At 40.6% G+C, this 24,439-nt stretch overlaps 1 protein-coding gene across 2 annotated transcripts in view; it reads left to right on the top strand.

Annotated features, from left to right (window-relative positions):
- ADTRP (androgen dependent TFPI regulating protein) overlaps nucleotides 1-24,439 on the top strand; it is a 92,342-nt gene that overhangs the window by 20,317 nt on the left and 47,586 nt on the right. For both annotated transcript variants that reach the window (XM_090269815.1, XM_090269814.1), the window contains exons 2-4: nucleotides 5,917-6,166; nucleotides 17,106-17,240; nucleotides 18,738-18,839. In XM_090269815.1, the coding sequence (XP_090125941.1) occupies nucleotides 6,014-6,166; nucleotides 17,106-17,240; nucleotides 18,738-18,839 (390 nt within the window). In that variant the 5' untranslated portion in view covers nucleotides 5,917-6,013. The remainder of the gene's footprint in view (nucleotides 1-5,916; nucleotides 6,167-17,105; nucleotides 17,241-18,737; nucleotides 18,840-24,439) is intronic.

Genomic DNA, 24,439 nt, shown 5'->3' on the forward strand with positions numbered 1-24,439 from the left:
ACTGAGTGTAACAGAACCTCTGGGCTGCTCCAATTGAAACAGAACCCACAGGCTGTTTAGTTAGGGGCCCAATTGCCCGCCACCAGAATTACAACTCTCAGTACTAGAGTTTAGTGAAAAGAAAAAGAACTGTTTATTTAACAGTTAAACAGATTTAGATTATTTGCAGATTTCTGCTGCTGAGTCTTATGTTCTTTAAAATACCCACAAACACATAGTTCTGCCTCCCCCTACCAAACCAGGGCAGCCTTAGAAAAGTCGGAAACACCATTTCCCTACTTCCTAGGCACAGTTCAGCTTTACCAGTAGCTGCCAATCACTCAACTCTGACTGGGGAGGTCCTTTCTGTGCTGTGCTGCCCTCCAGCTCTGAACGCAGAACCGCTTGGATTCTCAGCCTCCTTGTAAACTGCCTTCTTCCTGCAAACTGCATGGCAAGAGCCTCTTCTTAAAGCAGCCCCGAGGCCGCCTCCTCCAAGCCACATGTAGGGAGCACATGTGCGTGCACGGTTCAAGACTCCTCCCATCTTCTTGGGCCTTGGAAGTATCAAAGCCATTTTGCATAACAAAGACACTAGCAACTAGCCCCAGGCATGCAAAGGCATCTTAAAAGCTGCTTCCTTTTCCCCACCCCCCAGCCGCAAACTCTGGGGTTTGTTTTTGAACACCCCTGTTTCTGTAATGTGAGGGCAATTAACATGTTAGGAGTGCTGGGAGCATGAGCCCTGCTCACCTGTGACTTCCTTAGGGCCAGCTTTTCCCTGACTTGACTACGCCAAGTCTGGGACTATTATTATTCCCTTAATAAGTCCTCTATGTTGGTCCTTCAGAGAATCTACTGTAATTATACATTAATACCCATCTCTCCTGCTAGAATATAAGTTCCATGAGAACAGGGATTGGATCTCTCTCTCTCTCTTATTCCCCAGGGAATCCCCAGAGCCTAGCAAGTGCCCAATAATTAGTTGCTCAATAAGCATTTGTGAAATTAAAGAATAGTGTTCCAAATCTCCAAAGGGTAGAAAGTTCTTTAAAAATGTAACTTTTAATAATCAAGTTAGTATCTGTATAATGTTCAATTCTCAATGTAAAATAATGCCCATTGTATATTTTTAGTATTTTCTATGTAAAAATAAATTCAATTTCTGTCAGTTTTTAAGCCGGTGAACAATTCCTACTTCTGGATATGACTTGAGGCCTTCGGATACTTGGAGAGTGGAGAAAGACAGGATAACAACAGGCTTAACATTTATTATTTTGTAATACTTTGTAGTTAACTGGTAACACTGTCATTGTTCCCCAAAGTTCTACCTGTTCGCCAAAGCTCCAGGGAACAGATGGACAAAGTGGTTTATGGAAATTTACCTGGTCATTAAACCAAAGTTACAAATTATCATGTAAATATGGTCACAATGTAGAATTTCCTTTAGGCAATACTTTTGTAAAGGAAATTATGAGAAAATATACTGGATTAAGAAATTACGTTTTTGATATGCTAATCCTCATATACAGTCATGTGCCTCATAATGACAGTTCATTTGTTCATGTGAGAACATCAATACAGAGAAAATTTTATAGAACTTAATTTGAGCCAAGCTGAGCACTTGGAACAATGCCCATCATATATTAAATACTGGAAATCTCTTCGATTGAATAAAAAGTAAAATGGAGAGTTACACATGAGAGTGTTACAGAGTGGGGGGTCCCCCAAAACCCCCAAAGCCTGCTGGTTGGGGGATGGGGAAAAGGGAACAGCTTTAAAGATGCCTTTGCATGACTATGGCTAGTAGCTAGTGTCTTAGTTATGCAAATGGCTTTGGTTCTTCCAAGGCCCCAAGGAGATGGGAGGGGTTTTGACCATGGAATGGTCCAGAAAGAGCATACAGAGCCTGCGCAATGTTCTGTGAATGGTCAGAACTGGTTACCATGCCCACTGCGTCACAGGATGTAGTCAGGGATTTAAAAATAGGCTGCAACCATTTTAGAGGAGGAGAAGAGATCCACACAGTTTGCAAGGAGGGCAGAGAACTCCATGTGGCTTGGAAAGGAGAACTCCATGCTGCTTTGAAAGGGAGAACACCATGTGGGTTTGAAAGGGCAAAGCACATGTTTTTCTGGACTGTTATACGGAGGCTGATGACATCGTACCTCAGATCCTAAAGAAGACAGCTGACAGATAAGAGATGGAGAACTTCTGGTCATGTTTTTGGCTTCTAGCCTTTTGGGGAGCAAGGGAAGTGTTGGGTCCTGTGGGAGAACATAGCTCTGAGCTGAAGTGCTCACTGCCCTCCCCAGGTTGGAATATTGTAAATAAAGACCTGTTTTCCTCAACACTAGTTGTTGGGTTTTACACCAAGGTGCCACGTGAAAGAACCCCCTTTTGCTCTCTAATAAGTTTTGGTGACCGCATATGGGACTAATGGAACCTGTAGCCAGGTTCACTCTGTAACAAGAGTGAATCCCAAAAAACCCACAATTATCTTCTGGAGGGCAGGCCCTTTGTAGTAGAGGCTTCCCCCACTAGGGGAGTGTTCTAGGAACCCATATATATCAGTATACCAGCTGGTGTTTTTGTGAGAGGCTGTGTTCAGCTTCAGTAAAATTTTTTGAAGACTCTTTTGATGCGTTAGTCCATTTCATGGTGGATGATTTACAAGCACACCTGCCCACACTGTTGAGTGTTCAACCATTTTGGACCAAGCATGGCATGCCCCAAGTCACTTTTTTTTCTTACCCCAGATGAAAAAAGGTCCTCAAAGGGAAACATTTTGCCAATGTGGAAGAAGTGAAACAAAAAATGGCAGAAGCACTAAAAGACTTCAAAATCAATGAGTTCATAAACTGTTTTGAGCAGTGGAAAAAAACTTTGAAGGTGACTGAAGTTTAAACATGTAAGAATAAATACACAATTTTAAATAAATGCCAGGGGGTTTATGAGGTCCCCCCTTGTACTTCTTTTACATTGCAGGATACAAAATGGTTAACCTTTAACACAGTAAATAGAGATGATGATATATGGACAACAAGATCCTGTGTTCCCCTGAGGGTGGCTATGCCTCCCAGGGGTCTGAAAAAGAGGACTACTTTGTCATTTCAAAGATATGGTAACCGAGAGTCACAAAACAATGAACAGGGCTTGCTTAAGGCAAGGATAAAACTTTTACTAAGGAAGTTATATGCCTGGGGTGTGGCCACACACTGTGACCTGCCCAGTGAGGTTCCTTTTAGCCATTGAGCTTGTCAGATTTAGAACAAAGCCCTCTTTTCACTCACTGAGTCAATGACCTACCACATAGACAATGGTGGTCCCATAGGATTAAAATGGAGCTGAAAAATTCCTATCACTTATTCATGTCACAGCCATAGTAAAGTCACAGTGCAAAGCATGACACAAATTGCCTACAGTATTCAGTATGTTAACATGCAGTACAGGTTTAAAGCTTAGAAGTTGCAAGGAAACAGAATTTGTCACCCCAAAATACACCTATTTGGCATAAAACTTTAGGCTGGTTAATTTAAAAAAACAAAACAAAAAACAGCAGACATGGGAGCAGCTCTGAAAATCAAATAGACGTTACCATTTGTAAGGTAAAAGGGGAATTATCTTATCTCTAGAAACTTTTGCCAATACAGAAGACTACTGTGAGTTAAATCTGCATAACAGCCTTACCTTGCTTGCTTGGCTCTTTCTGGTAACCCTGACTCCCTCCACCCCCAACATCTTTTGTCTTCAGCTGGAGATGGTATTTAAGGAGGTGGCTTTAGTCATTTTGGCAAGTTACTCAGCTTTCCTGGGTTTCTCCCAAGTTTACAGGGTATAAATATTATACATGTTATTAAACTTTTGATTTTCTCCTGTTCATCTGTCTTTTGTTTCAAAGACGTCTCGGCCAAAAACCCCAAAAGGTAAGGGAAAATTAAGTTTTCCTCTCTTACAGAGCAATAGGCTATGCGGTACAGCCCAGGGGTGTAGTAGGTTATACCATCTAGATTTGTGTAAGTGCACTTTTGCATAACAACGAAATTGCCTAATGACACATTTCTCAGAAGTGTATATCCCCCACCGTTAAGCAGTGCATGACAGTATATGCTTGTACATTACATGTTATAATTTACTAAAATGCTAACAATTGAATTTCAATGTTAATGTCAAACCTCTTGTAAATAAATTTGAATAATTTTATCAATATTTATGAAAGGCCTCATCTGTGGGCATTGAAGCCAATGCAGGGAAAAAAATCCAAGTGTTAGCAGGTCAGTATCCAGGTTTAAACACACACATTTTAGAGAATTTGGTCTTCCTCTCTTTTCCTCCTCGTGCCTCAAATCCTTATCTATCTGCAGACTTATGCTTGAGATATTTGTATAAAGAAATAAAACCCCTAAATCTACAATGATATTTACTATGAAAATGCCCTGGGAGACAACAATTCACATGTTTTAAAACATCATATCATATATATATCATGTGATATATATAGTCTTATAGAGAATTTTCTGATGGGAGAGAAGGGGTTTACGGGGCTCAGCAGGGAATACACATTGTTTCTCTGTGGTCAGGCACGTTGGTTAGAGTACAGACTGCAGCTCTGCCTCAGATAGAGCTTCAATTTCCTCATCTGAAAATGAGAATCATAATAGTACTTAATTCAAAACAAAACAAAAATAATAGTAATTCATAGTGGTGTTTAGAACGTAAATGAGTTAGTATGTGTCACGCACTTGGAACAATGTCATATATTAAGTAAAGTATTACCTGCTATTGTTCTTTACAGTTTTAACCTAGGCCATGGAATTGTGTACAGAGCTTTACATCACCCATTTCCCAGATCCCCCCTCCTTTGGGAATGTTTACAACACAGACCCTTTCCTGCTGGCTCAGGTTTGCTCTACACCCATCTGCAGCTCCTATGGTTTGAAATGGGATGACCAACTCAGGGTAGGTTTGTTTTGTTTTGTCCTACATGTGCAGCCTGCAGTACTTGTAAACCCTGGTTAAGTCACTGAACAGCACTGACTACAAACTTATAAAACTGCATCAAGAGAGCATTTCTGTTAGGAATTTTCTCAGAATCCTTAGTTGCCCAGGGAAACAAGCTGGTGATGTCACAAAGTATCACACCTAAAGCTCTCTCTTAGGTCCCCCTGTCCAGCTTGAGGCAGGGCTCAGTTCTGGAAGCTCTGCCCAGGTCGAGCACATTCTTGTCCTCTGCAGGCCACAAAGAGAGGCTCACTATCTCCCAGCAATGTCTACACTCAGGTATGTTGGGGTCAGGACCACACCCTTCTTCTTGTGCTTCTTTGGCCACAGACCACTTACTATGCTTCTTTCCTCCCAGGATATAGAAACACTTACGTTTATAGAGTGTCTCAGACAGCCCTGGGTAACTCTTGGTTCTTTAGGGTACAGATACAAACTAAGACAAAACAAAATCTTGGAACTGCTCTGTGGAGGTCCAGAGGTTGTTTCAGACTTCATGGGGCATCAGAGACCTCAGGAGCAAGATTACAACACCCCTTCCTTTCATACTTACCTTGCTCCATGTCCTAAACATGCCCACAATCTCTCCCTCCTGGTTTATTAACCTTCTCCTCATTCTCTCAAGAAATATTATTGTGACTTCCTTGTTCTGCTCAAATGAAAAAGAAAGAAAAGAGAATGAAGCTGTAACAGTATTTCATCAGTTTAGTGGCACTGCGTAAGAAGGCTACTTAACCATATACCCATCCCAGCCAAATAGGGCAAAGTGCAGCATGGATCCCTGCCTTTATGCAAATCTGCAGATTACCTGTTATCTAAATGGGACATCTGAAAATAAACTAATCCTGTAACCAAAGTTCTCAGGAGGGGAGACTTTGAGGGAAGCAAAATTCAATCTTGTTGAAACTCTCATTCCCAGAGGGGTGTGTTTTACAGCTCTGCAGCCTCCTGTAGGACCTCAGCTCCTACCCAACAGGACACCAGAGGAAAGCTACTGAAGACATTTATAGTTCCCCACTTGTCGCAGGGAGTTATGACGAGGACTTCAACGTGCGTATACCACTTCCTTGTTTTGAACTGGTATATTTTCCTCAATTACTACATCTCACAAAAAGAAAAGGATAAGCAGAAATTAAATGTCTTTCAAAATGGCGGACAGTGGAAGTACTTGACATTCCTTAATCTGGTAAGTGCATATGACCATCTCAGGAAGTGATTTGTCGGTAATATTGGATCTTCTACATCTGTCACCTTTAAGTTTTATTAAATACAAAAATTCCATTATTTCTATTTCTTTTTCATGTTTTTTTGAGTTTTGGCTTTCTCTTTTACCTAACAGTTTCTCTGAGAAGCCCAAATTAGAAGTTATTCATAAATACCTTTTGTGCTGGCTAATTGTTAAATTATTTTTGAAAAGAATATTATCTTGGGGCTCTTCAGCTGATCTCAAGTGGGGGTGGTTAAATTAATGTTTTCTTCATAAGACTGACCACAAATGCAGAAGGGATTTTGAACCTGGCTTGGGGAAGTCTTTGAGGAAGGCAGAATGGTGTATGTTGTGATTTCTAATGGAGGAACAATGCCATTTTATAATACACACAGACTAACAGATTTATTTGAGAAAATCAAACATATTTTGCCATGTCCAGATCCCACTTCAATTTTTTATAGGCTCAAATCTCCATCTTAAAGGACAAAATCACCCAACCAAACAGCAAATACAGACTTTCAACTATATTTACAAACCAGTTATATGACTTGATCCCTCCTTTATTTTCTAACCCTGATGACCACATTCTAATGAATGAAGTGTGAATGAATGGGAGAAAAACAGATTTTAAAAAAATGTTTTGGGAACATATAAACAGTATTTTAGACCTAAAAGCTAAAAATGGCACATCCTTTGGGGATGCTAATTAACATTTTATATTTTTAACTAAAATTTGGAGTGCCAATATCAACATCTGATTTCAGAAACTGGACAAAATATTCCAATCCTTTGGAATCATACCCCTAAGCAGAGGTTATGCATGGTCAGAAAAAGTGACACTCTGAAAAACTAAGGATTGGAAATTCAGAAAGTTCCAATCAAACAGGCCTGGAGGTTCTGCTTCTCTTTCTCTGGTCATTTATTTGCTGACCTTTGATTTTGGCTTGAAAAATCTGAGGCCTGAACATAGCTTTAGTGTGCTTGAAAATATCAAGGTGATGATTTATTTCAATCATAGGATTTTATAGGGGTAAAAAAAGAAACAGAAAACAACAAAATAAATGCTTTTGTGGAGCTAGAATAATACAGTAACAATCTCAGCTTTGTGTATTTGTTCGCTTTATATTAAAAATGATCAATGAAAAAGAACTGTATCTATAGCCAGAATTACGTAATAGTCTAAACAAATCTAAATTCCAGTGTCCCATCTCACTAATTATGGCTAAGAACAGATTTATCACCTATGCCCACACACTTCTTAATTCTACTTGTTACATGCTCCCAAACTCCCACATTTTTAAAAACGGAAAAAAACACTTATTTTGTCAGACATTATTATTTCCTACTGTTAATCCCCTTTTGTTTCCCTGACTAGTTAACCACTAAATCCTGTTTTTCCTTTTGCCAGATTCATTCCGTCTTCCCTAATCTTACTGCCTCTTTCATTACTGCCTTTCTCTAATTAATTTTAACCTGGATGACCAGATCATCTTATTACCCTCTCATTATCAATTCATTCCATCTACCACTCAGATTTCAGATTAATCTTTCCAAAGTACTGTTTTTTGGTTTGGTTTGGTTTTAAACATCATAAGCCTGCCTAAGAAGTGTGATCTGCTACTTGAGAAACTACAGTGGCTTCCTTTTACCTTGTGGAACCAATTTCAAACTCCTGACTTAAAAGCTCACTACCCAGCCTTCAGGTTGCTGTCTCCCCAGATTTCAAATATGTTACTTAAGGTAAAATGCTGGGCTTCAAAATTTCTAGCTCTTGAGATCTCATGCTGACTAAAGGTTATGTTTCTGAATGATTAATTAGTGTTAACTAATGATTAATTAGTTAACGGTTGTGCTTATAAAGATTTAGAGGTCTCATAACTTCCTATAACATTTTAAAGTTTATTTTATGCAAGCTTGTTAAAGTCTGTACCCAATCTTGCTTTCTAGGAAATTTATAACCCTCACCTTTAAACGGCTTTACTTTCTAGTCCAGTAAATATCATTTATCCCCCGTCCCTTTTTAAATATTGTATATTTTTAATTTTTAAGTATATTTTATTGATTATGCTGTTACAGTTGTCCCAATTTATTTTTCCCTTTGCTCCCCTTCGTCCAGTATTCCCCTTCCCTCCAGTAGTCCCACCTCCCTTAGTTCATGTCCATGGGTCATGCATATAAGTTCTTTGGCTTCACCCTTTCCTGTACTATTCTTAACTTCCCCCTGTCTATTTTGTATCAACCAATTATGCTTCTTAATCCCTGGACCATATCTGCACTTCACCCGCTTCCCCCTCCCAGCTGATAAACCTCCAAATGATCCTCCTACCTATGATTCTGTTCCCATTCTGGTTGTTTGCTTAGTTTTTTTTGTTTTTATTTTTTAGATTCTGTTGTTGATAGTTCTGAGTTTGTTGTCATTTTAATGTTCATAGTTTTGATCTTCTTCTTTTTTTCTTAAATAAGTCCCTTTAACATTTCATGTAATAATGGCTTGGTGATGAAGAACTCTTTTAGCTTTACCTTGTCTGGGAAGCGCTTCAACTGCCCTTCCATTCTAAATGATAGCCTTGCTGGATAGAGTAATTCTGGTTGTAGGTCCTTGCTTTTCATCACTGAATACTTCCTGCCAGTCCCTTCTTGCCTGCAGTTTCTTTTGAGAAATCAACTGAGTCTTATAGGCACCCCTTTGTAGATAATTCTTTTCTTTTGTCTTGCTGCTTTTAAGATTCTTTCTTTATCTTTAACCTTTGGCATTTTAATTATGATGTGTCTTGGTGCAGTCTCTTTGGGTCTAGCTTGTTTGGTTTTCTCTGTGCTTCCTGCACTTCTATGTCTATTTCCCTTGCCATATTAGGAAAGTTTTCCTTCATTATTTTTTCATGTAAGTTTTCAATTTCTTGCTCTTCCTCTTCTCCTTCTGATACCTCTATGATTCGGATGTTGGTACATTTAAAGTTGTCCCAGAGGTTCCTAAGTCTCTCCTCATTATTTTTCCAATTTTCATTTCTTCATTCTGTACTGGATGATTGTTTATTTTTTCTTTATGTTCCAAACCACTGATTTGAACACTGGTTTCTTCTCTTCAACTTTGGTTTTGTGTGGATTTTCCTTTGTTTCACATAGTGTGACCTTCACGTCTTCTCTTATGCATTTGCCATACTCAGTCATGTCTGGCAAGTCTGTGAGCATCATTATCACCATTGTTTTGAACTCTGCATCTGTTAGGTTGTCTATCTCCTTGTCTCCCAGTTCTCCCACTGGGCCATACTTCTCTGTCTCCTCAACTTGACGGGCTCCTGTGTTTGCCTCTGTGTCTTAGGTAGAGCTGTTGCACCTGTTATGTTGTAAGAGAAAGAGCCTTAGGCATTCATTAGTGCAGGGCAACCTGTTTACCATGTTGTGGCACTGTATGTGGGGGAGGGGTCAGAGAAGGAATAATGCCACTTACTCCACACTTGCCCCTTTTCCAGGCACTTCTCCTGCTTCCTGTATGAGATTGGTGCCCCTCTAGCTGTTGCCCCGGTAGTGGTTCCTAGAGTGAGTGGGTTTGCAGATGTTCTGGGACTATGGGGGCCCTCTAAACAAATGGACTCTGCTGAGAGACTGGCAACTTCTTCTACCATCCCAACCCCCACTGGTTTTCATAATCAGAAGCAATGAGGCTTTATTTTCCCCGGTGCTGGAGCCATGAGCTGTGCCCTCTGGTCTGGAGTTAGGACTGCTCTTCAGGTGTCCCTCCTAACTTTTATAATGTGTGACTGCACTTTCCACCGGCCAGCCACAGTCACTACCTTGCTGCTACCACTGCCACTGCTGCTGCTGCTGCCACTACTGCCACACCGTGTCCTCTCCACCCTGGCTCTGCCTCTCCTTTCTGTCTGGATGAGTATTACTTCTTTATATCTTTGTTTGTTGGACTTTCATGCAGTTCAATTTTCTGTTGATTCTGGTTGTTTTTAGTTTTGAGGTAGTTGTATTTCTTAGGGTTGTGGAGAGAGAAAACCAAGATCTATGCCTTCATCTTGGCCAAAAGTCTTCACTTATCCCCCATGTTAAGAGCAAAGTCCACTTAGGAAAGTCAGCCTCCTGAGTGTGCCTCATATCCTTCTGAAGCTATCCTAGGGGATTCAAGGGGAAGAAACAGGGCTGGTAGCAGGGTGTGGGGCAGGGTGGGCTGAGAAATGGCCATGGTGATTAATTCATGGATAATGCCTAAGGGAGAGGCAGTGTTGCCTAGTGGTTACAAGCAGAGCCTTTGGGTCATGAGCTTTTGGGGCTGGTACTTCAATTTCACCACTTATTGGCTCTGTGACCTGGAGGTAGGTATTTCTTTGTGCCTTCCATTTCCAAATCTATCAAATAAGAATAAAAATAGTTCATCTCTGGCTGATGTGGCTCAGTGGACTAAGTGCTGGCCTGTGAACCAAAGGGTCACCAGTTCAATTCCCTGTCAGGGCACTTGCCTGGGTTGTGGGCCAGGTCCCTAGTTGGGGGTGTGCGAGAGGCAACCGACTGATGTTTTCCTCTCACACTTATGTTTCTCTCTCTCTTTTCTTCCCTTGCCTTTCTTTAAAAAGAAATAAATAAAATCTTTAAAAAAAAAATTAGTTCATAACTACAGAGTGACCCTGAGGGATAAATAGCTTCGCATGTGGGAAGCACTCAGAATGGTGTAAGCTGTATACAAGGAAAGGAGAAGATGGGAGAGGAGTGGTGAGCTTCTAGTCATCTCATCTTTGGGTAATGGTGGTGCAGAGGGGCGGGTGAATTAGTGAGCATGGGTCTCCTTACTGAGCACCATGATTGGTGGGTCATATTTCCAGGCAAGGGCCCCCCATCATCCTCATTGCTCACTATCTCCTGCTGCAGGGTGCAGGCTCTGGCTTCCCATGGAGTCACTGCCTTCCCTGCAATAGCCGCCCAGGTGGATGACCTCAGGGTTTTCCTCTTTTAATAAATAATTGTCCTTCTGAAATGTTGTGAGGGGTGATGCTCCATAACTGGGCTCTCCAGGGAAGATTCTGAGTGGGCCCCTCCCCACTATCCCACCCCATTTACCAACTGAAGCATGACCTTTCCCTCCCCTCTTCATCATTAATTTGTCAAAACTTCAGGCAACTCTGACCTCATTATCCTCAAGCTCTCAGGATAACTACTGTGACCTCCTCACATAGGTCCTCAGGGATGGCAAAGCAGGGCTTGGGGAAGAGAGACCCTTGAGGATGCTCCATTACTCTGAACTCTAAAGCAGCCCATGAACAGTGAGAAGACAAGGATCCATTTATGTTACATAACCTGGTTAATACTTAGGGCCAAACTTTTATGTCTATCATCAGGTTAATATATTAATCTGGACCTCCCAAACACAACAGAGTCAGAAATACACCTAACTGTCCATTTTACAAAAATACTTGAGGCCACTGTTTTTGGCTCTCAGAAAGCTGAAAGGATGAGGGCTGATAGAAGGAATAGCCACCACCAACATCCAGAATAAAATAGCTATAATTTATTGAGCAACCATGAGAGCATTTTGGAAGGTTCTTTACACATAGTGTATAGATGAGTGATTGAAGGCTTAGCTTCTGGAGTCAGACTCCCTGGATGTGAATGCTGGCTTTGCCACTCATTTGCTGTGGGATCTTGAGTGAGTTAATTAACTTCTCTGTTCCTCAGTTTCCCCATATGTAGTGGATACAGTTGGGTAACACTCAGATCCCCCTACCTCTCTGGTACTAAGGAATTCATCCTTCAGCTCTTGGGAGAAGTGTTGGCTGCCAGTGACTCACAGCTTAGTACCTGTTCCAGAAATGGGCTTAGCAGAAGGGAACTGCCTAGGCCAAGGCTGAGGGACCTCCCTGGGGTTGCTGTATCCAATAACTGGCTGATTTGGGGTACAAAGGCCAGACTCCAGGACAACTCTGAAGGGGCCCGCTGAGCTCTAGGGCTTCTTCAGGGATCAGCTAATTCCTTGCAGCTGCATTGTCTTTTAGCTCAGTCCTGTTCCCTTCTCCCTTCCCTCGCTCCTACAGATGATAGAAAATTACTGTCAATGCAAGTAGATCTTAAAATCTTAGATTCTGTTTCCCAAGGAAACTGACATACACAATGTAAAATAATAAACTTACAGAAAAGGTACTTCCTCCTCCTCCACCTCTTCTTTCTACTAAAAGCATATTAATACAGAGCCTGCCCTGGCCTATATTATGTCTAATACTATTTCTGGTACCTACCAGGCACTCTGAATGTTGATTGCATGGATAAACGGCCAGAACATGGTTCTAACCAATAAGAGCCACTTTCTCGGGACTTACCTGTAAGACAGTGTACCTACAGCCATTCTACTACTACACTGAAGCCCATGGTCATCAGCTGTACAACTCTGGCCAACCATTCTTATAATTCTTCTTTCCAAGTTGCCCCTCAGTGTTCTTGGTTTCTTCTCTTTTTTTTTTTTTTTTTCTCTCATCATTGCAGCTTGTGCTTTTTATATCATTTCTTCCTCTGTATCCTTTTTCTCATTTTTTATCTCAGTTTCTTTCTTAAGCTAAATGCATTAATGATGATCGAAATAGTATATACATATCATACAGATCGATATATTTGGCAAAGTCTTCCTCTACCTACCCCAAATGCCACCACCCTAATCACCACAGTTATATAAAATACTCATCACCATTAGTCCCCATTTGCTGTTTTATTCTGAAATAGTCTCTCACTGCAAATATTGCCTCATTTGCAACGCGAGACCAAAGAAAGTCCCAGCCTCTCCAAGGCAGGCATGGAGTTCTGGGCTGGGCATTGGATTACTTGACTCATCTCATAAGAGTTGTAATGTCTTGCTCTGAAAACTTGTGGAATCTCCCTCTCTGGAACTGTTTTTTAAATAGACAAAGTTCTCATTTCTTATGATAGTTTAAAAGGGTTCTGGCTTAAACTTGATGACTTAGAAAGATTGTTTCTGTGATTTCAAGATTTTTGAAAATTTTGTGAAGACACATGAATATGAAAACTAAACACCCTTTAGCTATGGCTCTTTAAATTGCACTGGTTATGAAAACATAAGTTCAGCTCTCCCAGGTAGTAAGTTTGTGAGTTAAGTACAAAAATGAAAGATAGTCAACAAACTTAGACCAGCAGCGTTTCAGAAAAAGGCACAAAGGACAGACAAAATTAGGGAAGGACTGGTAGAAAAGATAAATCAGAGAGCAGTGGCTCTGAAGTAATTCTTGATCAAGATATCATTAGCTCTGCTTTCCTGGGCAACCAAAATAGTTGAAAAATGTAAACAGGAGTAATATTAAAAGAAGGCCAGTTGTTGTATCTTGTTTTAATGCTGCTGTCTTATTCTGCTCAGGCTATCATAACAGAGTACCACAGACTGAGTACTTAAATAATAGAAATTTATTTCTCTCAGTTCTATAGGCTAAAAGTCCAAGATCAAGGTACTGGCAGCGTTGCTTTCTCCTGAGGTCTCTCTCCTTGACTTGCAGATGGCCACCTTCTTCCTATGTTTTCACGTGGTCTTCCTTCTATGTGTCTGTGTCCTGATCTCTTCTTTTAAAGACACAATCACAACTTCATCACCTCTTTAAAGACCTTATATCCAAATACAGTCACATTCTGAGGTACTAGGGGTTATAACTTCAACACACCAGTTTTGAGGCAGGGGACACAATTCACCCCATAATAGCTATCATTTTTTCCCTTCGCCGTTCTTTCTGTGCATATTTTATAAAACATTCCATTTTATTTTCCTTAGAGGAAGAGCAGGCCATTGTGCTCTTTGGTGAGCTTATCCAAAGCTGTCCTTGAGGCCCCCAGAAGCCTCCTCACTGAGGAGCACCTCCCTCTCCTTTACCTCCAGCTCTCTGTGTGTCTCCTCTGTGCCCTAGTTCTTGCCTATTTATTTCTCTTGGCTAAACCCTAGCTCCCCACTCCTGAGCTGCTATGTGGAGGCACCGTAAATATTCCTTGTTGATACAGATAATGGCATGTCAACGAGGATTAAGATCAATGCAGACAAGACTGCCTCTGACACACACTGTTGGTTATCTTTGCTCTGTGACATATGCCTATGAAATAATATGTGAGCTGAAGGTGGAGGGGGAGGAGTCATTGGCAAGTTTGCAGTGTGGAGCAAATTTTTATTGATGAATGAGAGCTATGGAAGCTCTGAGTAATGTGTTCTGTTCCTCAATCCAATTTCCACAATCTGCAACTGGGAAATGCAAGAGCAAGTCAGGATGAGCTTGACTCATGATGACCCTAGGAGGCTTTTGCTAAGGAAAGTGGTCACATGGACTTTGCATGCTAGGTGGAGGCAGCCTCTCCCCAAAGAGGGAAAACCTGGCAGGCACTCAGTGCTCAGTACGTGATTAATTGCTGTGTTGATAGAACAGTGCAGGCCTCCTCACCCGGAGCCCAGGCCCCATGTCTGCCTTTCCTAACTAAAGCAACTGCCTTCTGTGGCCTGAATAGCTGGAAATGAAAACAGGGGAGAGGTGACAGCTGCTCGCGGGGGAGGAAGGAGGGGAGGGACCTTCTAACATCCATGTGCAGAAGACTGCATTTCAAAGTCTACCGCCCTAGGGGCCAAATGTCAAAAAAAGATGACAAGTATTGGGATGGCAACTTCTTCATGACATTTAAAATTGCTGCCCACTCCTCCCTAGCATGCCTGCCTCCTTCTTGCTTAAAGCTTTCTCCTTCAAGGACCATGAAAGTCCCGTACGTCCCTGGCTTTCTACCATATGATCATTCTTTGCTGTCTTGCTGGCCTTTTACCCACCTCTGTCCCTTAGTTTCACTTCCCACTTTTCTCTTCTCTCTTCTTCAGATCTCTAGCAATCTTATCCCACCAGGAGGGTTGAGCTCCCTAGATCTCCACAACCCCACCTCTACTGAAAAGGCCAGGTCTGATTTTTCAAGTGGAAGTTCCTCTAGGAAAGTGGTTCTCAATCTTAGCTGCCCTGATTAGAGTCACCAGGGAAATTTTTTTTAAATCCTGAAGCCTAGACCACACCCCAGACCCATTAAATTAGATTCTCTGGGTGAGTGGAAATGAGGCATCAGTATTTTTTGAAATCATTTTTAATTCTCTCATCTGGAGATAATTGTCTCTCTTCTAACTTCCCACAGTTCTTTATCTGAACTGCTCTTAGAAACATGATACTTTTTTTTTAAGACTCTTGGTCTCCAATCCTGGCCTTGACATTTACCAACTATAAGACTTTAGGGAAGTTTGTTCATCTCTCTATGCCTCAGTTTCCTTGTCCATAAAAAGAGTTTAAGGGAAGAAATAATAATAGGACTTACCTCATAAGGTTGTTATTAAAATTCAAAGCCTAGATTAGTACCTGACATATAAAAAGAGATAATTAGAAGTTAGCTGTTATGGCTTTGAGTAGTCATTAGAATTTTTAAGTGATAAATTTATGTCTAACCCAGTGGTTCTAGAACTTTAGCATATATGAAGGTCACCTGAGAGTTTGTTTAAAAAAAAAAAAATTCTTGCCTTGACCAGGTGGTTCAGTTGCTTGGTACAGCAAAAGGTTGTGGGTTCAATTCCAGGTCAGGGTATGTACCTAGGTTGTAGGTTCGACCCCTGGTAGGGGCACATACAGGAGGTAACCAGATTTTTTTAAAATCCTGCATTTCTTTTATATTTTATATTTTTATTTTTAGAGGGGGCGCGGAGGGAAGGAAAGAGAGAAGAAGAGAAACATCAATTGAGGATTCCAGGCCCACAGTTCACGTATGTGTCCTGACTGGGAATTGAACCAGCAACCTTTTGCTTTGCATATTGATATGCAACCAACCAGTCAGGGCAAAAATTCCTGCATTTCCAGCAAGCTTTCAAGTGATGCTGGCACTCCTAGTCTGAGGACTACTGGAGAGTATTCCTGACTTAATCCACCCCCTATCATCTCCTGCCTACACTTTCAGCCCAAGGAGTGTCAGGAGGTGACTCTGCTAGGTTTGTCCTAAGCTCAGGCCTCAGAGGTCATTCACCAATAGCCAGCTTGATCCATCAGGTTCCCTAGGTTCCAAAACTTGCTTGACTCATACTCTCAGAGCAGAGTCCTGACCCTTTTGGACCAATCCAGAGCTTTCAAGGAATAAGATGGATTCTGATGCAAGCACAATTCAAAAACAACCAACCCCAACTCTGGATTAGAAGTCACCGGTTTGTGCAAAACATTAAGAATGGGCAAAGTTTGCCTTTATGTGATCTTCTTTAAAAAAGACCCTCTTCTTTACTCAAGGATCTCAGAGTATTTGGTGACTGACCAGAGTTCATAGCTTGTTGTATCCCTGTAGATTTAAATCATTCTCTCAGATGGATTTTCTCTGTAAGGCCTTCAGGCACCCCCTTTTAATGAAGGAAGAACAGTGGCTTCTCCCTCAGATAAGCTAGATGTCATTGTGTGCATCTCCCTCAGGAGAGCACAGAGCTCCTTCGTGGTGCTCTTGCCCCTGATTCTGGCTTCTCTAATTAGATGGCAGCACGAGGCATTTTTCTTCCTAGGAAGAACATGTCCACCATTGTGTCTGGCCCTCTGCCCTGGTGCTCTTTATGTGGTTTTTCCTACCTGTGGCCCATGAAGGTATCCAGCTCATTACATTCTGCTTTTAAGCTGACTCTTTATTTTGTATCCATTTTAGCTCAAGTCCATTACACTAAATACTGTACACATTATTATCCCCTAAACGACTTGACTCAATCAGTTTTCGCAGCAAGGTCAGGGCCCAGTGAGCTGGAAGACCAGCCCTCAAATTGGCTTTCAACCAAAACAGCCGGCAGCCCCCTCCTTCTTAAATCAACATTGCTCCCAGAGGTACAGAGCTTTGTGTTAGTGAAGAATGTATTAACTAAAGCAAATGAAAACACCCTCATTTGTTGTAATGAATTTAGCTCTTGCAGGCCATTTTCTATGGGGTTGCCTGCCTAGAAGATGTGCTGAAATGTATGAAAGGGAAAAAAGACATTAAGTTCCTAACTGCCTCCAGAGACCTGCTTTTCACCACACTGGCTCTTCCCGTATCCACAGTGAGTAGCAAAGATGTACATCCAATGTGATACACAGGTACCTGTGGTTGAACTCGCCTCCTGGGTGGCAAGGCTGTTTGGGAGTCCATCATTGTAGACCAGAGCAATTGCATGTGCATTCATGTCCTGAGGATGGCATCACATTACCCAGTGTCTTCAGGAAACAGAACATATTACTGACAGAGTTAGCAAGAGCTTTTGTGTCATTGTGAATGTTTGATACCAGATCCATATTGCTATCTAATAAAGAAGTTTAAAGGATCTCTCTTAATCAAAACACAACTGAGATAACCTTGGTTTCAGTAGGATGATGGAGAGAGCTAGAGAGAAAAGATATCTGATTTTTCCCTTTTATACATCTCGTTTCAGTTACTACAATAAGCACATGTTACTTCTGCAAGTGGAAACCACACACACACACACACACACACAAAAAGTGGGGGGTGAAAAACTTCAAAGTTGGCACATGCAAAAGATAATTAAGAGAGAGGGAGACAATCTGTCTGAAATACCTGATGTGGGGCACAAAATGGGTGCCTCATTAATTCTGGTGAATGAATGGACATTGGAAAGGAGCAAGACATATACAAGGGAGAGTAACCTTGTTTGCTGGCACTGTCCACATTTCTATGACATGCTTATGTTTTCATTCATTAGGTAGAATGGAAACAAACTGGGATCAAGCAAGGCCTATAATTAGACCTGACTACCTCCTTCCACCTGTCATTACCCTGCTTCTTATAGTATTAAGATTGCAAACTTAAATGCAAAACGAAACTCTCAGATAACAGAGCAAGTACTGGCATTCCAGTTTCGCTCTGCAGGACACCTCTTCTTCAGCCCCATAAATCTAAAGGCGAAGTTTTTTTTATAACAATGGAATTTATTCATTTTTTAGAGCTTAGAAATTGAGCTTTGGAATTTAAGATAAGAAGATTGGAAGATTAATAGTTCCTTTTTTTTTTCATCTCTACATTGACTTTGATATAAAGGACAGATGCTTTGAAAAGACAGCTGAGGGAAATAAGAAGATGGGCATCGACCTTAAACCTCTGAGCAATGGAGAGATTCATCTCTCAGTTAACTAGGTTGTGAGTGATCCTGGAAATTTGTCACTCCTCTCTCCCAGCCTTCCTGCTTCTCCTTGTCTTGTCTCTGTAGAGGGTGGGCAAGGAAAGTGTAAGACTGAAGGCATTCCACTTGGCTGCTCTCAGCATTCCTGGTAAAAGTGTAAAGAAGAGAGAAGTCATTGGTTCAAATGAAATGACTTAATGGTCCGCAAATCCTGTTCATCGATAACCTTGCTCTCTGCCACAATGACAAATAATTGATCCAAACTCTCCAGACTCCCCAGAGTACTGAATTTTTTCTTTATTTTACATTTTTATAATGTCTTTAAAACTGGGATCTATTTTTATTTTGCTATGTTTTCTTTGTTAGCTTAGAGAGCTTTGATTGAAGACAAATCTAATGCTATTTTTGTGTTTTATTTTCCAGTTCGTATTTTTGTCATTCTGGATTCTCTTTCTCTACGATCGAGAACTTGTTTACCCTAAGGCCGTAGATGATATCTTTCCAGTATGGTTGAATCATGCAATGGTGAGTGAAGGAAAAATTTAGTGACTGTAGAAAGGCAATAATCTCTGTATTAAACTCTGAAGTGCCTTATTTATGTTTCCAAACTTCTCCTGAACCCCCAACATCCTGTTCACTCCTCCCTCTCCATCCTGTCACTATTTATTTAAAGGGTTCATTGAGGATATAAAATGAATAAAAACTGGTATTGTAATTGCAGTCAGAGAGCAGAGGGGATGACCAGGCAAAACTCTGCCAAGTTGCTTATGAAGTCATTGAAAAGACACGCAACCATAAGGGCAGGCAACTTCTTGGCAGCTGCAGTTGTGACAGAGAAGCAACTTTAGCAAATAACATATAATGAAAATTCTGGTCTAGAAATGGAACTAAGCGAGCTTTAAAAAATTCCACCCAAACCTCTAAAGAATATCTCAGAGCTCAGCAGCAGCTTCTTAGCTAACACCTGATTGGAATTATTCATCACAAGTGAAATTATTATTTACATATTCTATGCATACATTCCTGTTTGTCTTTTTATTCGTGCACTTTTTTAAATCTTCACCCAAAGATATATTTGTTGATTTTAGAGAGAGAGTAAGGGGGAGAGAGAGAGGAGTGAGAGAAAGAGAAACACTGATGTGACAGAGAAATATCAGTTGGTTGCTTTCCATATGCACCCCGAACAGGGACTGAACCAGCAACCTAGGTATGTGCCCTGACTAGAAATCATACCCACAACTTTTTGGTGTATGGAGATGATGCTCCAACCAACCACTTGTTACGCTAATAAGCTAAAAATTGACTTAAGAAAATTAAGTGATTTGGGACAACTGACTGAGCTAGATGTTACTAATCTAAAAATCTGAGACACCTATGTAAGGGACATACACCTATTTTTAAAGGTCTAACTAGTAAACATAACCTGTTCCAAAATATTCAGGTTATTAGTATCTGAATACCAGTAACAGTCACCTGGAGAAGCAGCGTGGGAGAAAGGCTGTCCAAATCTTGGATGAAGGATGGGCCTGAGTCATGGGCGCTACCTGCATGAAGAAATAGTTCAATGTCCTAGCTTCACTGTTTCATATGTACAAATATATTTCTACATTAGTCAGGAGTTCAGAACGTGGTTTCAGAGTGTGTGAAGCAAATGACATTTAAAAACCAGGGGAAATCACAAGGGAGTAGCATTATCAAGACTCCTCGAGATCACAGACTTTCTTTTACCTACAACCCTTCCATTATCTTAACACTCATGTGATTACTGATCAGGAAAAACACCTGTGTCCACTGACTCTGCCCCTTCAATATGCTTCATCCCCCATAAAAATGAATTTCAGTTTAAATATGTGCTCAGTGAGATACTGATTATACACTAAAATATCCAAGTTTTAATCTAATTTAGAGTTCAAGACCAAAAACTATATATTAAATAAATCTTACCTCTCAGGGACCTCCTCCTACCACCTTGTTTTTGTCTGACCACCTCTTTCAGGGAAGGTCTGGACACCTTTGTAATTCCCGTTAGTATTAATCTGAGACACCTATGTAAGGGACATTCCTGCTTTTTCATGGTACTTTACTGAACATATTCCTTAAATACGTGCTCATTTAATTCACTCAACCTTTAGATAGCAGCTATAACCCTGATTTTTACCCACTAGAGAAAAAAAAGCTCCGAGAAGTTAAGTGATTTGCCAGGGGCCACAGAGCTGATAACTGGGACCCTAGGATTCAACTCCAAGGCTAATTCTGCTCCCCCTTGTTCTTTGCTACAGTATGTGCAGGACTGTGGTCTGATCTGGTTTCATAACTTACCAGGCAATCAAAAGATTGCTTGATTAACATAGCAAAGTGAGAATTCTCAGTTAAAAAATTCAGAATCCCCATCTGTATGCCAATAAGCTAAAACTTGACTTAAGAAAATTAAGTAATTTGAGACAACTGACTGAGCTAGATGTTACTAAACTAAAAAAAAAACAAAAACAAAACAAAAAAAAAAACAAAAACGCACAATCTAGGAGTTTCCCTGCAAATATTACAAGCTTCCTTGCTCTTCAGGTTTCCATTTTCCAGATGTAAGTAAGGTTAGATTTCTTCCAAATACTTGTTTTGGTAATGCTCAGCATCTGTGACCCTGTTAAACAGCCATATGGATTTTTAATAATTTTAAAACCAGATAGCTGTGTAATGTATATCATATCTAAGAGAGAAGATGATACTAGAGAACAGAGTTCCTAAAATGTTTTTATATGTTCACAGCCTAGGGGTTTCTGTCTGCTCCTGGCCGTTTGGTTAATCAAGTAACCGGAATCTCTTAGAGAAAAGGGGCCAGGGTCAAAGGAGGCGGGACAATGGTGACAGAGAGAAAAGAGGAGGTGGCAACCTGTCTTCAGTCAGACATTGACTCTGAGACTGTTAATTTACATGGACAAAATCCCAACAGAGCCACTTCTAGGGGAAAATGTTGGCATCAGCAAAGCCAGCCTTGTGGTCCTCTCCAGACTTCAGTGCTTCTTTTTAGAGTCTGTTCCAATCCAGTGTCTTAGTGACTGCACCTCATCCCTCTCTCCAGATTGTGTCCCTTACTGTGCACATTTTCTATACTCACTTGTAAATCCTCCTGGCCTATGGTGTCAAGGAAAGCTTTCTGCTAACGTCTTAAATACTAGTATAAACAAATATGGAAATGGCTGTTATTGTGTCAATTTGTTAACACTTTCTATATTTCGAGTGTCCTTCCATGTCCTTCTATGATAACCCAAAGGAATGAATACACAGAAACCACCATCGTGGCAGCCAAAGTGATGATGGGCAGCCAGGCTGAACATCTGGTACTACTTGCCTACACGTACATGGGGCTGGCCCTGCTCCTACAGAGAATTACTTCCTGTACTGCTCTTTTTTTTTCTTCTACAATATAAGAATTATTGGCATACATAGTCAGTGTTGTAATATCCTGAAAGTTTCCTTCATTTCACAACAGTTTTTATGTTTGCTATTTTAGCCTTAGCTTTGAAATATTTTACCTATTGCCATTTGTGATGATGCCCTGAGCTTTATGAGTAATACTTGTCAAATTAAGAAATACCACTCTCTCCTTTGACACAGTGCAGTTCTAAAACTTTTATGATTCATCAAGTCTTTGGAATCCTCCCAGTGCAAGCCGTCTAGCTCAGTGGAGGCTTGTCATTGCAGTAGGGCCATTCAAAGCTGACTATCGTCTCTAATGGACATATTTCTACCATTGTTTTATATTCAAACAAAGTAGTAACATCAGGGAAATATTTGCATCAACCATGGACAGGCTGCCATTCACTGGTGCCCTAAAACTCCCATTTGAGCCAGCTGCCTTATTTGAAGTAGATCAACCTGTTGTACTGCTAAGCAGTTCTCCAGTCTTCATGAAAAAAAGGGAAAGAACAGCAAAGTATTCCTTCAGGGTTGCCAGCAAAAATTAGCTCCTCAGGTTTTATCTAAATGACTACTAAAGATAGAATCAGAGAAGGCAGATTTAAATAGTGGGAAGAAGACTCAGTAAATGAGGAAACTATCAGATGCTAACCTGAAGGGAGCTGGGGAATTTATTTCTCAGAAAATCAACCTAAATTCTTCAGGTTGCCCCAAAATAGGGGTGAAGTAGATCAGAGAACCCCCTTGGAGCCCCTCTACATTTGAAAATAGTACATAATTATTGAGAACATGGTGCAAGTACATTATAAACTATCAAGGGCTGCATGAATATGTTATTATCATTTAAAATTCTCAATCCATGATCAAAATTTTAGAACTGAAAAAACTTCATTGATATTAATGGAGGTTTACAAAAAATCTGCTCTTAAGAGTTAGGCCTTTCTTTGTCTCTTTAAATTGGAAAAAATACCAAATACAGCTACTCTGTTATTTAATGTGTTGTCTTTATCACTCAAACAAATAATTATTAAGTCCCTACTGTTGATATTTGACAAGGATTTTGACTTCTAGCACTCTAAATCTGGGTGAGCCTAGTATACACACAATGTTGAAGTAATAAAATAATAGTTAATACTAATATAAGACATTGATACAGTTGGTGGCATGCAGTGGTATGTGCTTACTGCCAAATGAAAGGTGTGGACAAGAGCGCTTCATGCTCCTTGTATTCTGGCCTGTATGTGACCAACATGTGGGTTATGACTGAACAACCTGAAAGGCCTTAGAGCCCTCTCCAGGATGTAGTGGGAAGTCAAAATGTCAAGGGAGTGAAACTCTAACCCTTCTAGTCTCTTCCCCATTCATAGCATGCAAGATGTTGTCTATCATTAAATTCAAACCTAGTCTTGGATTTTTCTCTCCCACCTTGACATGAAATTGTTGGGCTGCTCAGTTGAGTTAGGTGAGTCCTGGTGAATACAGAAGGTCACTGCAGGCATGTCAGCACTAAATGGCCACCCTTTGTGCACCAACATTACAAAGTTCTCTGCATACCTTCCTCTGGGCAGAGGAGACACACAATTAAACTCTCTGGATAGCTCAGTTGTTTTCAACTTTCAGAGAACAGACCCCTTGTGAACTTAAGGAAGTCTGTAGATCATTTCCCAACGAAACACAAATACCCATAAAATTTTGTGTACTGTTTTAGAAGGTTTATGGACCGTCAAAATTCCATTTATGGGCCTCAGATTAAGATCTCCTGACATAACTGAGCATGTAGTTGAAAAGAGGATCCCCAACTGATTGCTAATGCTGAGTTCATATCAGAAAGACAAAATCAAGAATAGTTATTTTTTTCAAAGTTATTATGTGTTCAGTGATGTTTTTGTTTCTATTGGGGTGACAATAGAAATATGACATATGGTTCCTCACCTCAAAAAGCTTAAATTACAGACATCACAGATCTAATCATATATATATATATATATATATATATATATGACTCCACCTCCCATGCACTTCTGTTTTCCCATGACATAAGCCATGAGCCAGAGTATGTTTTGCTAATACAGTGCCCTAGCCCATGTCACTCACAGGGTGTAAGTGAGATCCTTTGGAGGACACTTGAAGCATGGTCCAAAGTTAATGGAAACCATACAGCTCTTGTACAGTGAGGTGGCTAGACAGTAAACCCCTCCATAGTATCTTCGTAAGCCACACCTTTATTGACACCATTTTTAATAAAGTATTATATTACTATAGAGAGTCTGTTTATTTCATACACACACACACACACACACACATACATAATATCTTATTTATAGAGTGTTAACTATACCAGACTGTCTTCTAGGAGCTGAGGGTACAGAAATAAACATGACACCTCACCCCGCCACCCGCAAAATCTGTCCTTGTGCAGGACACATACATTCTGGTAGGGAAGATAGCAATAAGTATGTAAACAATAAACACATAGATACAATGTGTATGTGTGCACAGGTAGTAGGTTTAATAGTGTGTAAGGCAGTCAGGGTGGTCAGGGAATCCCTCTATGATGAACTAATATTTAAACAGAAATTTGGGTAATGTGAAGGAGGCACCACAGGAAGTTCTGGCAGAAGAAGGATTCAGACAGACAGAAGAGCAAGGAGAAAGACCCTGAGAGGAAATATCAGCATCTTTAGGAACCAGCAGGGAGTCCAGTGTGGTTG

Source organism: Furipterus horrens, unplaced genomic scaffold, assembly GCF_987537825.1.
Source record: "Furipterus horrens unplaced genomic scaffold, mFurHor1.1.pri manual_scaffold_3, whole genome shotgun sequence".
Classification (NCBI taxonomy): Eukaryota; Metazoa; Chordata; class Mammalia; order Chiroptera; family Furipteridae; genus Furipterus; species Furipterus horrens.